This window comes from Amaranthus tricolor, chromosome 11, assembly GCF_026212465.1.
Source record: "Amaranthus tricolor cultivar Red isolate AtriRed21 chromosome 11, ASM2621246v1, whole genome shotgun sequence".
Taxonomy (NCBI): Eukaryota; Viridiplantae; Streptophyta; class Magnoliopsida; order Caryophyllales; family Amaranthaceae; genus Amaranthus; species Amaranthus tricolor.
In genome coordinates, this window is record NC_080057.1 from 26,833,781 (window position 1) to 26,847,981 (window position 14,201).

General features: G+C 29.4%; 1 protein-coding gene across 2 annotated transcripts; it reads left to right on the plus strand.

The window, feature by feature from the left end:
* LOC130827837 (non-specific lipid-transfer protein-like) lies at positions 1 to 5,295 on the plus strand. Of its 2 annotated transcripts, none has more exons than XM_057693702.1 (3): positions 1 to 146; positions 323 to 594; positions 5,051 to 5,295. In XM_057693702.1, the coding sequence occupies exons 1-3, from the start codon at positions 81 to 83 to the stop codon at positions 5,058 to 5,060; spliced, it is 348 nt and encodes a 115-aa protein (XP_057549685.1). In that variant the 5' UTR covers positions 1 to 80; the 3' UTR covers positions 5,061 to 5,295. The 2 variants fall into 2 exon arrangements, with proteins under 2 accessions (XP_057549685.1, XP_057549684.1); XM_057693701.1 differs by lacking the exon at positions 5,051 to 5,295 and adding an exon at positions 3,355 to 3,864 and having other exon boundaries at positions 7 to 146.
* Positions 5,296 to 14,201: the final 8,906 nt, after the last annotated feature.

The following is a 14,201-nucleotide window of genomic DNA, read 5'->3' on the forward strand; positions in this document are numbered from 1 at the left end:
TCTCTATAAATATCACAGAATCAATGTATTCATACCAAATATCTAATCAAAATCCATCACCTTGATATCAAATTATAAGCATGGCTAACCTAAGACAGTTATGTGCACTTGTTTTGTGCATCTTTGTGGCTGCATTACATGCACAGGTATGGGCGGACCCAAGTGCCCTCTTATGCCCGCACCTAAAGGCAGGCAGAGGGGTATTTTGAATATATTTTTATGATAACTTTGTACGTATGTGCATGTTTTATATTGGATTTATAGTTTTGTATCTACTAGTTATTTGACTCTTGCGGGTTTTCTTTTTTCTGGATTCGCACAGGCTGTGATAAACTGCGGTTTGGTCTCCGAGAACCTTGCGCCATGCCTTGCATTCCTAGAGAGCGGTCAAGGACCGTCCGCAGCTTGCTGTAATGGTGTTAAAACCCTTAAAACTATGGCTGCTACTGTCCAGGACAGAAGAACTGCTTGCAGGTGCATGAAATCTACTGCTGCTGCTATTCCTGGTATCAGCCAGAAGTACACTGCTGCACTTCCTAGCAAATGTGGAGTTAGTCTTCCAGGAGCAGTTGGGCCCCAGACAGACTGCAATCAGTATGCTTCCTTCTAACTTATTCATTTCCGCAATGCCATTTAATAGATCCCTAATTAGCTGGGGTTCAAGGTATTGGTATTTGGTAACGTATCACAAGTCTTTAACTATCAGGTTAAGCTAGTTGCGCTAACGATTTAAGCTCCGGTTGATCTTATATATTCTATCAAGTCTATTGACACGAGAATGCAACACATGTTCTCCTCATACATGATGCTAAATATTCCAAATGCTTAAATTGATTGTTAAAACCTCACGATATGTTATATACTCTAACAAAATATATGCAGCAAAACCCGTTAAAAATAAAAGTTATTATTTTCAACTGACTCTAGATAACAAACATGATCTAGAATTTAACATTTAGGGGTATTGATTGAAAACCTATCAATATTAAACTATGTAACATATAACAAAAAAAAAAATATAGAAAACAAAATTTTTCAACACATGACGTGAAAAGGTGAGTGTTCAATCTTAGATTCACACTTACAACATTCACTACAAAAAAATAATAAAATGGCGACAAACCATTTCATCGCCATTTGATAGCTAAACGGTCAAAGTAGGTCTGGCGACGGGCTGGCGACGAGATACGAGGTGGTCGCTATTCCTTTCGTCGCTAATCTCAAAATGGACACCATTTCCTCGCCTTTTCTTAGCGACCAATTTGCGACCCAAATCCCGTTGCCAAACTGGCGACCACCATCTTCTAGCTATTTAGTCGCCACCGGGCGACCACCATGTCGTAGCTGTGTCGTCGCCTGCCTATCAGCCTGCTTAGCGACCCGCTTTCCGTCGCCAACTGTCGCCTATTATATTTACTAGTGTGTATATATATATATATATATATATATATATATATATATATATAATATTTGTTGTAATATTAAAATAAATATATATACACATAAAACAAGTAACTAAAAATAAAGAGCTGGAAATATATATATATATATATATATATATATATATATATATATATATATATATATATATATATATATATATATATATATATATATATATATAAAATTAAAGTTTATGTACAAAGTCACAAAAAGTACATATATTTAATCATTCATTTGGAAGAGAAGATTGTTACAAATTGAGATGGGATTGAATGAATTTTAAAAAAGAGTTCTCGTTCTCTTTGAATTTGTTCCGTCAGCCTTTGGTGAGTCTCATAGTAGTCTGAACATTTCGCATTTGCACCGCTTTCCTTAATTGATTATTGAACTTCATTTACCATTTGCACCGCTTCCCATAATTGATTATTGAACTCCATAGGCTGTGGCTCTTTGACCTTTCGATTGTTCTTGAAATATTAAAAAAAAAAGATTTAAAACTAAATATGAATATAAGAAAAAACTGGAAAATATTAGCACTAAACATGTTTCAAAAATGCCATTATTCGAAAATATTAAAAAAACATAAAAATATGTCGAAAATAACATAAAACAAAATCTAGGAAAAAAAAAACATTAAACATGCTCAAGTTATACCGAAATTCGGAATTGATAAAAAAAAAAAGCATCATGAAACAAAATATTATCATAATCATCAAGAACATTGAAAAAATACAAAAAAATATATAATAAATACTAACCTTTTAATAACAAGATGAGAATTTTAGAGTTGAAAATAAGTTGTAACCACAAGATGATGAGGATAAGATTAAGAAAGAAAAGAAAATAAATAGAGATTGAGAATAATGGATGAAAAGAAAAAATGGAGTTGGAAACTTCATAACGCGTATAAGGAATGAAGAAGTATAAGGTAAGTGAAGACAGACTTGTAGCAAATGAGAAATGAGAGTAGGATACACGGCTTTTATAATCAATATTTAGCGACCGCCAGGATGGTCGCTGGTTGGTCGCTAAAGCATTGACATGACAGGAGGTTTGACTCTCTGATCTTAGCGACCGGCAGGTTGGTCGCTAGGTGGTCGCTCTGCCTTGGAAATGAAAAAAGTTTGCGTGCTGCAGTAAGGAAAAAATCGGCTGGCAGTATTTTTTTAAAAATATTATTATTATTATTATTATTATTATTATTGTTATTTTCATTATTATTATTATTATTGTTGTTATTATTATTATTATTATTATTATTATTATTGTTATTTTCATAATAATAATAATTATTATTGTTATTTTTATTATTATTATTATTATTATTATTATTATTATTATTATTATTATTATTATTATTATTATTACTTATTTTTATGTGTTATTATTATTATTGTTGTTGTTGTTATTATTATTATTACTGCAAAATATTAATAATTCGGAGGAATATAATAAAATTGTATTAAATATTATAAAATATTAAATAATTACATATAAATAATTAAACTACTCTTCATCACTAAAATACTCGTTGTTCTCAACATCTTCATCTAAACAATGGATCATATAATTGACGTGCTTGACTTGCCAACACAAATGGATCATATAAACAATACTATTGACATTTGAAAAACGTTACTCGTTTGATAGGTTACTCGTTTTTCGTTTATACCCTTGATGTGATCCTTTGTTTTACTTGGCACACACAACAAAGTGTTTGTTTTCCAATATGGCAAATTCCAAAATATGCTCCTCTTCTTCCATCCTGCAGAGTACTTAATAACCTCTTTATTATGTTCCGATGCATTTTCTTCAAGCAATTGATCAAGCAATTCATTTCCAGTTCGAATAATAGGTGGATCTCTTTTCTCAATATGGCCTGATCTGAAATTTATTCTATTTCTCCTATAGGGACGACTTCTATCTAAATTCCTTCTATACAGTCAAACCAACACATCTTCAGGTTATGAGTAAGGTAAAAGGCTTGTGAATCATCCATGTAGTAAGGGCAAGCATATCGGCCCGCCGTACTCCACCCGGACAACATCGAATAAGCTGGAAAGTCATTGATTGTCCACATTAAAGCTCCTCGCAGTTGAAAATTCTCCTTTCTTGACACATCTAATGTACATATCCCCTCCTTCCACAACATATTCAGCTCTTGTATTAGTGGTTGAAGATATAAGTCAATGTTGTGCTTTGGATTACCGCGAGACCTTATTCCCCCAATATATCAAACATCCGTTAGGACAACAATCTATCTTCCCAACGGGTAATCCAAAGGCAGATATTTGTTTTTTCGTTTCGTAGAAGCTGTTTACCATCGTATTCTCTTCTGATAACACTTCGTTCACAATAGCACAAATATCATGCACCATCTGGAAACACACTAAAATTCATTTTTAACACCTAAATATAATATAATAATATAATTATTCAACTGATTAGTAAGTTAATGACAATAAAAATATATATAAAACAATTCATGAAAGTAACAATATATGATAATAATATAATTATTCTAATAACAATTATTAAGGAAAATTAATGACAATTAAAATAAAATATAAAACAATAAAAGAATATAAAAAACTCAAGTAAATAACAAACGAAATAAAATATGTACTAATTAAATAAAAAACCTCTACTAATTCTTTAGTTACCGAAATATACGATACACAATAATTCTGCGTGTTATTTATAGAAAATATGGCGACAACACGGCCATGAGAAACCCATCGCCATGTTTTCAAATTCAAATTGAAAAAGTGGCGGCGACCATATGGCTTCCAAACCACCGTCGCCTATGTTTATTAAAAAAAAAAAATTTACGGTCTACTTGGCGACTAAATCGCGACCACAACTTGAATGTCGCAAAGAGTTATTTAAAAAAAAAAAAAAAAATTGGTGATCATAGGGGGCGACCACATAGCTTGTCGCCAGATAATTAAAATAATAATAATAATAATAATAATGAAAATAATAATAATAATAATAATAATAATAATAATAATAATAATAATAATAATAATAACAACGTTGTAATAATACTAATACTAATAATAAAATAATATTAATAATAATAATAATAATAATAATTTTAAAAAAATATTGCAAGCCGATTTTTTCCATACTGCGCACGCAAACTTTTTTCATTTCCAAGGACCAGCGACCGGAATCCTCGTCGCTAACTATTTTTGGAAAAAATTAAAAAATTAAAAGCTTTTAGCGACGGATTAGCGACAAAAGCCTCGTCGCTAAATATTAAAAAAAATAAAAATTTAAAAGCATTGAGCGACGGATTGGCGACGAAAATGCCCGTCGCTATTTTGCTTTTCCATTTGGCGACGTTGGTTGCCCTCGCCTATCGGTCGCCACTGGCGACCAACCAACCATTGCTATTTCGATAGGTATTTGTAGTGATTAATAAAAACTGCACATGATTTAATTAACCATTATACTAAATTCCAACCATAATGAAAAACCATATAAAAGGCCAACAATAATAGAAAACTTTTCACAAGAAGGATAGATATATACACTCAATTGATTCAAAGCTAATAGTTTTTCAATTTCTGATAAAATTCTACTTCTTTTTGTGTTGCAGGGTAAACTAGACTAAAGTTTCAACGAGTGAATCGAAATTTAACTAGTGAAAGTTTTAGCAACTTTCTGATTATCAAATTGTCATCGGAAAGATATACATCTTAGTAAACTACGTGTGTAATTTTTATTGTTTTCTGTGTATTTTTCTTGTGTTTATTATAACAATATTATTATAATGTAATTATCATCAAGACTGATGTAAATTCTAAAGCGTACACTTATATGCTAATAAAATGTCTCTTTTAATTATTAAAACTTTTTTATTTACGTGAAGTTACAAATAATTATTATATAAGGATAGAAGTTGTGTACATTGCATCTCAAAAACCAAGACATGTTGAATATTCTTCACTGAACTTAGTTCATTGAAAGATGTAAAGCACAAAGAGTAGTTAAAAAATAGGATACTTGAATTCTTCATACAAGTAGACCAAAAGAAATTGACTTTTTTAATAAAATAGTCGAGTTTGACACTTGACTGTAAATATTTATGAGCCCCTTATATTAAAAATCACTCCATAATTAGAGTAGGTGTATATTTTATTCATTTGTATATAATAATTGTTATTCTAGGGTTATGAAAAAACTTTTTTATTTGTTATCACATTGGGATAAAGTGGCATACATTCGACACTTTCGAATCTAATCATGCAGTAATGGCAGTATATATATTAGTAGCAAGTGTTCTATGAGACTATCTCACCAGGAGAACTCGTACATTCAGTCAATTTCTTTAATTAATCAATTTAAGATTGTAGGTGACTACCTAAAAATCATAAGAGATCAATTTAGGACTATAAAAAGTGATTATTTTAAAATTATAATTGGTTATTTTAACATTATAAGTGATCACTTTTAAAATTATAGGTAAATTTTGTCAATCTAATAGAGATAATTTCACATTAAAATCGTTAATTTGAAAATTAATGTTATGTTATTGAGATTTGAAATAATGAAGTGTGTAACCTTACAAAGCACAAGCAAATGCAGGAATTCAATTGCTCATTTAAACAAAAGTTTCATACGCAATAAAAAATACTTTCTCTGTTCCAATTTACTTGCAATATTTGCTTTTCATGCAGTTTAATGCACTAATTCAATCTTTAATATCTCTAATTATGTATGCTAAAAAATCATAAAAATTTAATATTAATAATCTTTATAATGAGACGAATCAAACAAGATCTCACATGGCTATATTTTAATCTATAGATTAAAAAATAATTACAAATTAAGAATGATGAATGAATAATATTATTATTAATAATGCTGCAACTGATATGAAACGAAAAAAGTATATTATAAAATAAAATTTAAACTACGTTAGTTTTACGCATAATCTGCAAAAATACACACGCAAAAATAGTAAGTGGGTTACGGGTAGCCATCTTTATATGTTATGTCGTTGGTCATCCTCTATATACATATAATTCTTCGATATTCGCACATAGAAAAAATCACACATAGAAACGTAAATTATCACTACAAAAAAATACGAGAGATGGTTACGGGTTCATTCCGTAGCCATCACCCATATGACTACGGGATGGAGATGAAATGAACCCGTAGTCATATTTCGCTTCGCCAAATGCAAATTACGTAGTTATTTATTGCGTCAAATTTTGATTCCGTCGCCAAATCATAACCTTCCTTTTACATTCTAATATTATTATTTATTATTAATATGTTAATATTATTAATTAATTTATTATTAGTATTTTAATATTAATTAATAAGAATTAAGAGTTTATAATTTTGATTTTAGGTTTTATTTTAATTAAAATAACAATAAATATATAAAAACACATAAAACTAAAATAACAAATAAAATATATACGAAAAAAATATATATAAACAATAAACTAATTATATTAATATAAAAAATAGTAACAAAAATAATACAAAAGGTTTAAAATACTAAATTTACCAACACATACAACAACATATAAATCAAAATTTATCAAAAATAAAAATAACTAAAAAAAACATAAGAAAACATAAAGCACATACTAAAATTTACCAACAACATACAAATTGAAAAACAAATCTACATATAAACTATCATTAAATAACAACATATAAACTACAAACAAAACTATCATTAAATAACAACATATAAACTACAAACAAAACTAGAAAAATGCTAGAAAACGAACCAAAAATGGATAATGCTGGTTGAATAAACATTGAAGCTTGAAGCTTGATGGTTGAAAATTAAAGGTTGAAGAAGGTTGAAAGTTAAAGATTAATAAGTGTAAGAGATTGAAGATTATTGAAGATGTAAGTGTGAAAGTGAAATTGAAAAATTTATAAACCCAAGTTTCCTTCTTCTGCGAATTTGAATTCTCACAAAATATTAATGGCGACGGGATGGGGACGCAAAATGCTCGTAGCCATCTTTGGAAACAGAATGACGACGGAATAGAAACGGAAAATGCCTGTAGCCAACTTTGGAGATAGAATGGCTACGGGATGAAGACGGAAAATGCCCGTAGCCAACCTTGGTGACGGGACTTTCCCATCTCCATCCCGTAGCCAAGCTCGACGACAGATTGTCTCAATATGAATTTGTCTTTATAGTGTATTATTAAGACTAATCTTTTTTTTCATGTACAATATTTAAACCTAATTGTTCCTGTGTTTTGCAGTGTGAAGTGAGGCTTTGTGGTCTCTAGAAGGACAAATTGAAGATGTATTAACCTCAACTTCAGAAAATAAGAGGATTCTAGCAATATGCATGTCCTACTTTTATGTATCTAAATTTCTATATAATAAAATATCAAATGTGGAGAAATCTATTCTCATTTACTTATTATCAGTTCATTCTCATTACATATTTAATTTAAAGTATATAATTGTATGTTTTAATTTAAACCACGATAAATAATATTGTTTAAAAACTCTTACAACACAATAGCGCTTGCAGGTAATAATGTATGTTCAGCTTTAGAAAGTATAATGTTTTGTGTATTTAGCTTTAGAACGTATAATATTTTCTTTAAGTTTAAATTACGAGACTTTGGCCTTATGTTTTTGAACTATCTATTTAATATAAAATTTGAACCCGCCACTAAATTTAGACTCTTTATATATACTTTTTTTACTACGTCACGGTCTCATACGAGATTTGTTCTTGGTTGTGTTGGGTGGGTGAGATGTGTTGATAGTAGTGCGTGGCATATATGGATTGGAGGCCATGGAAAGCATGGACAATGAATCTTTTTGTATGATAGTAGGTAGTTAGCCTTGTCATAGTGTAGCTCACATGGACGTTCTTTTGGTCTTCTTCTCATCAAGCTTTCACCATCTACGTATAACGATAACTATATGATTGACCTCGCATTGTTCTTAACTTTGTAGTTTTCTTTGTGCTTCTACCTAATTTTTTGTGCACTTAGAAAATAACCGTAATGAATTCAAACTTTCATTTCTATATATAAATTGAATCAAATCAAATAAATATTCTCTTATCTTTTGTTATACGATTTATATTTAATAAGACTATTATTTGAATGAGCTATATTATTTATCATACTTAGCTATATTATCTTTTTTCTATAACTTTTTTTCCGTATCTAAAGCTTTAACTATAATTATGCAAAGAAAAATAAAATGGAATATAGTTTTGCTATAAAAGCTAGCAGAGAAAATACTTAATAATATATTTTGTGAGGAATAAAATAGTTTTGGGTGGAAATGGAAATATGAAAAGGAAGGTACAGTATGTATAATGGTGGCGTAGTTCAATTTGATATTTGAGATGGAAATTGGAAAGTATCCACAAAATAATTAATTAATTAATTTAAGCAAAAAGGTAACAGTTAATTAAGGTAGATATTTTTATTTAGAGTTCTAATGATGATAGTTAAGTTTGTATTTTTGTCTTAATCATGCTACTAATCTCTTACAAAAATGTCTAATTAATAAAGGTAGGCAGCATGATATATTATATATCCTTTCCACTAAGGATTTTTTTCCTCAATAGTAATATCTTTCGATATAGTTTTACTAACCCCACAAATTTTATTCAATGACTATAGGTAAGATGTTCGATAATTTTTTTGTTTATAAATTGAAAAAATTTCTTGTTTTTGTGGATTTATAATATAAAATTATTTTATTTTATTTAAGTAATTTTTAATATTTTTTATTTTTCTATGTAACAGGTATAGTTAACTTTTTTTTCTCAATTATTTAGATATTTATTCATCAAGTAAATATTATTTTATATAGAAAATTAGTATTTCATTAACTGTCATTAAAAATAATAAATCAAATTGACGTATAATTTTAAAGAGTAACTATTTTAAATATCCATTTTATCTATATAAATAGCAACAAGTTTGGCTGGTAACATACTCTTCCAAAAATTTATGGTTTACGTTTTAATATCAAAATTGATTTATATCCACTTTTTGTGGCTTTTTGTGAACCTTATTTACAATTCTTTTCTTTTAACAAAAAGCTTTTAGAATTTCAAAATTCATAAAACACAATAGCTTTATTTTACATAAATTGATATAGTCAATTCACTTTTAAGTACAAGAATTATACAATATTAAAAAAAAAGTAAGTACAATTTAATCAACATAAAAATACAAAAATTTAAATTTCTACCAGTGAAAATAATTCTTTTAAGGCCTTGTCTGAATGGGAGGAATTACAGGATAAATAAAATAATTTAATTGGATTTAAAAAAAATAACTAAGAGAAATTATTTTCCAATTATTTTAAGAGTAAGTATTTACCCTCATCATCCCCAGGGAAAATAATTGGATCAGGGAAATTAAATTTAACATATGAAAAGAAAAGAGAGAAAGAAGAACATAATAATGGTGGATGGTGATGAAAAAGCTATCAAAAGATATTATTGAAGATTTTTATGTGTCCTTTTTTCAAGTAATTATCAGATTTGAGAATTTACTACTTTAATTTTAAAATTAAACAGAAAAATATCTTAAATTAAAATTAAGATTGTGGGTTTGTGATAAATGGTAATGAAAATTGAAATAGTACTTATCTTTTTTCTTTGCAATTGCTTTTTCTGAATATTTATATATTTAATTTACTAGCCTACAAATGCCAAACCCATAGTTTTAATTAATAATATTCTAGAAACCATAATAACATAACCCTACCGGGCTAACACTCACATCAAAACAAACGTAGGTAAACCAAAAATCTCCCTTTTGTTTTCCTTAGAGAAATTCACTCTATTTTAAGAGTACTACAAAAGGAGAACCACCCCAAATTTTAAGGGAATCATCAACCAACAAAACTAGTCTTTGGTCCCCAATTCGGATAACACATAACTACCCTTTCAACAATACTATACCTTACAAAAATACACTAGTCCCTCTTTCTTCCTTAGCTTAGCATAATAAGCAATAGGAGTAGTATTCATTTATTTCTTTCTCTCTCCACCGTATAATCTATCTTCTTGGTAAGATGCATCGGAAGTTGTTTGAGGTGGCGGTGGAAAACCGGACGATGGGTAGTATGGAAACACAACTAGCTCAAGCAAACATTGACACTAATATGGTCATAATCTTGGCTGCTTTACTTTGTGCTTTGATTTGTGCCCTAGGGTTAAATTCCATGGTACGGTGCATTTTGAGGTGTGGGCACCCCTTCGGGCTTGAGACGACTCAGCAAGTGGCCGTGCGGATGTCGACCACCGGGCTTAAAAAAAGCGTCCTAAGAAAAATACCAATCACTGTATATGGAGTTGATAAAAAAAAATTAAACACAAATATACATCTAAGTGTCATAGAATGTCCAATATGTTTGGGGGAGTTTATGGATGGAGAGAAAGTCAGGGTGCTCCCTCAGTGTAATCACAGGTTCCACGTGTCGTGTATCGACACGTGGCTTAAGTCTCACTCTTCATGTCCCAATTGCCGCCACTCGCTGCTTGAGATGGTTGACTCATCATCCAAAGCAGCAAGTGGTGACCGACACGAGCACGTGGTGCCCCTGGCGGTTGAGGTGAGTGGAGGGAGTTAGTTTAATTATTGGGATTTTTTATTTTTATTTTTCTATTTTTGTATTATTGAAATTAGTGATATGTACAACGAAAGTTGGATTGGGTAAGATAGCTAAGCCAAAAAAGCTCAATTATACACCGTCTTTTTGTTGAAAATTTGAGATGCCATTTTGAAAGTTACTATTATTTTCTTTCTTTTGTCCATCTTTTTCAAATTTGTTTTTTTATTGATGATTTTTTCTTTTTTTGTCTTCTATTATTGAGTTTTTGTTTCATCTAATAAGAAAGATGTTAATCAATTTTGTTTTTCTATAAGAATTTTTAATGTTAGGTGGAAACTACATTAATGTTGTTTTTTATCACAAGAAAGGAAAAATATTGTTGGATTATTATACTCCCTCCTATTCATAGAGAATGAGACATTTTTTTATTGGGCCAATTCACTGAAAATGTCCTAATTTTATTTTTGTCATTTTTTTTACCCTTTTACCTTTACAACATAAACAAATATCAGTGTTCTTTATGGAAAAAGAGAGTTTTCCACCCACTTTTAAGTGGTTCCCTACCCCTCCTTAATTTTGGTGCAAAATACAAATGTGTCATTTTCTATAAATAGGATGGAGTAATGTAATTATTTCTTCGAGCTACTCTAAAAATACTACAAATATGTATATGAACTATAAACCACTCTTAATACTTATAAATATTTGTAATAGGGGCATAAACATTAAAAAAATTATTTACAATTATATTAACTTTTTTTTTTGAAGTGTCATTTTAATATTCCATATTTTCTCATTACATCAATATCATATTCAAAATATGTAAAGGGAGCAAATTGCAAGAAATAATTAATTTAGTGTCAAGGTGGTGCTATTAATAATGATTAAGTGCACATAATTAAAAGATGATTACTCCTAATTACTAATTAGCAAGTAGTAAGTCTATGTCAAGCTGTTGAAATAATTTAATATACTTGACATCTTTGGATTATGCAGATTTTCTGTGAGTTTGTCACATACTTGCCATCTTTTAGCCCACAGATATGGGGTTTTGGATGCTCAGTCACAGTTTTATTTTGTATTTTATTTATTTCTTTTTTGGCAAATAACCAATATTTATCTGATACAACATGTATTTTATTTTATTTTTATCTCAAGATCTTTACTCATTTGTATTGTACGGTTTATATTTTCACAAATTCTAAACAGTCTTACGGTGAGACTATTTCTATTAGGCTGATTTAATGTACACTTAACGTCTTAATTAAAGTGATCATTAATAACCTTAGCGAACACCTACAGTTTTAAAGTAATTATAAATCACTTATAATCTTAGAGTAATCACTTGTCATCTTAAAGAGACAATTAAAAAAATGAATTTATTATATAGACTCGTTTAAGAGTGAAACGGTCTCATACAAAGTTTGCTGAATTACAAATTCTCATTTAAGACGGTCACATCGTGAGATAATCTTAAATTGGGTTAGCTAAATTTATTCATGCATCACCTTCATCTATCGTACTTAAAAAATTCACTTTTAGTTGTTCAATGTTAAACGCTTTATTTTATATTATAAAATTGACACTTGAAATACTAAAATGTTCCTTTTTTTTTTTAGCTCCTTGAACCTTTATATCTCAACGTGAGACGGTATAATATTAGATTACACAAATTAAAAACATCTCTTTTACAAATCACATTCAATTGGACCTTCAGATACATTTGGGCCTTCACTTATTTGGATTTCATACACAATTGGGCCTCCAGGCCTTCATATACGATTGGGCCCTTCCACAAACTAGCTCAATTCTCTTTGCTTCAGTTCACTTCACTCCACTCCATTGTTGAACAACATGAAATCCCAAAACCAAAACAAATTCCTCCATCAAAAACCTCAACGAATTCCATGGAATCTAAAAATCAAAGCAAAAACTAAACATTTTCATCTAAATTTCACCCTTAAATCTTCAACTTTATCATCCTTCTTCGATCATTGTTCCCATCAACCTCAATCCCTAATTTTTAACCTAAAATTTCTTAAATGCCAAATTTTTTTCAGCTCCAATTCAATAAAACCAAGTATCAAATCCAAATTAATTCGATTTTTTCGTAAATTAATACCCAGAAAGTCTGAAAATTCAACCATTTTTACCCAGAAAAGGGCTGTGAATTATCAACCCAGAAGAAATTTGTGTTTGATTTTGCTTGCTGCAATGTTGGTATATTTACTTCGTTATCATTTACTAAAGATTCTTGAATTTGATGAAGCAAAATTTGGTAAATTTCTTGATTATTTATTTAATTATGTTTTTAGTTTGATGTATTAATAGTATCTGTAATTTTGTACAAATTGTTCAATTGTTTGTAATGGTAATTTTTGGGAAGGATTAAATGAAAATTATGTATCTTTTCAAATGGGTTCAAGCTAAATTTAATTAATTTTAACTCAATGATAATTGATACATTCTTATTGTTCATATAGTTGAAAATTGTTTGTTTTTTTCCTGTTGCTGCTTAAAAAGTGTGATAGGTATTATATCACTAGTTTTAAATAAAGGAAGTGTAATTTTTGTTAGGGATCATATCTCGTGTTGATTTGTTTTGATTCATATAGGCGACCTCAAGTCTTGACATTATAGTCAATGATCGTATCTCGTGTTGATTTGTTTTGATTGGTATAGACGACATTAAGTTTTGGAATTGTTGTTGTGAGTGATGATATCTCGTGTTGATTTGTTTTAATTCATAAGACAACCTTGAGTTTTGGCATTTGGCATTGTTGTTGTCAATGGCTTCCTCTAGTCAATATATATTGTAGATAGTTCTATTCCATATGGTTGCAATATTTTGACTTAGTTATCCAAAATTTTCATTCCAAGGTCATTTTGATTCAAATTGATTATAAATAGAGATTACACAGAAGGATATTGACTGTCATTCTTATATACTGTAGGCTGTAGCTTCCAGGGTGTGATTATATACCCAAATTATTGTTGAGACTTCAGACTAGTGTCGCATGAATTGCAAACTATGGTCGATTTTAAACTATTTTTAACTCTATTCAATAAATCGCCACTTATGCTATATTGGTTGAGACCAGTAGCAAGTCACCCTTGAGGCCTTGAATGATGAAAATAGCTTGTCAAACTACAGTCAGTAAAAT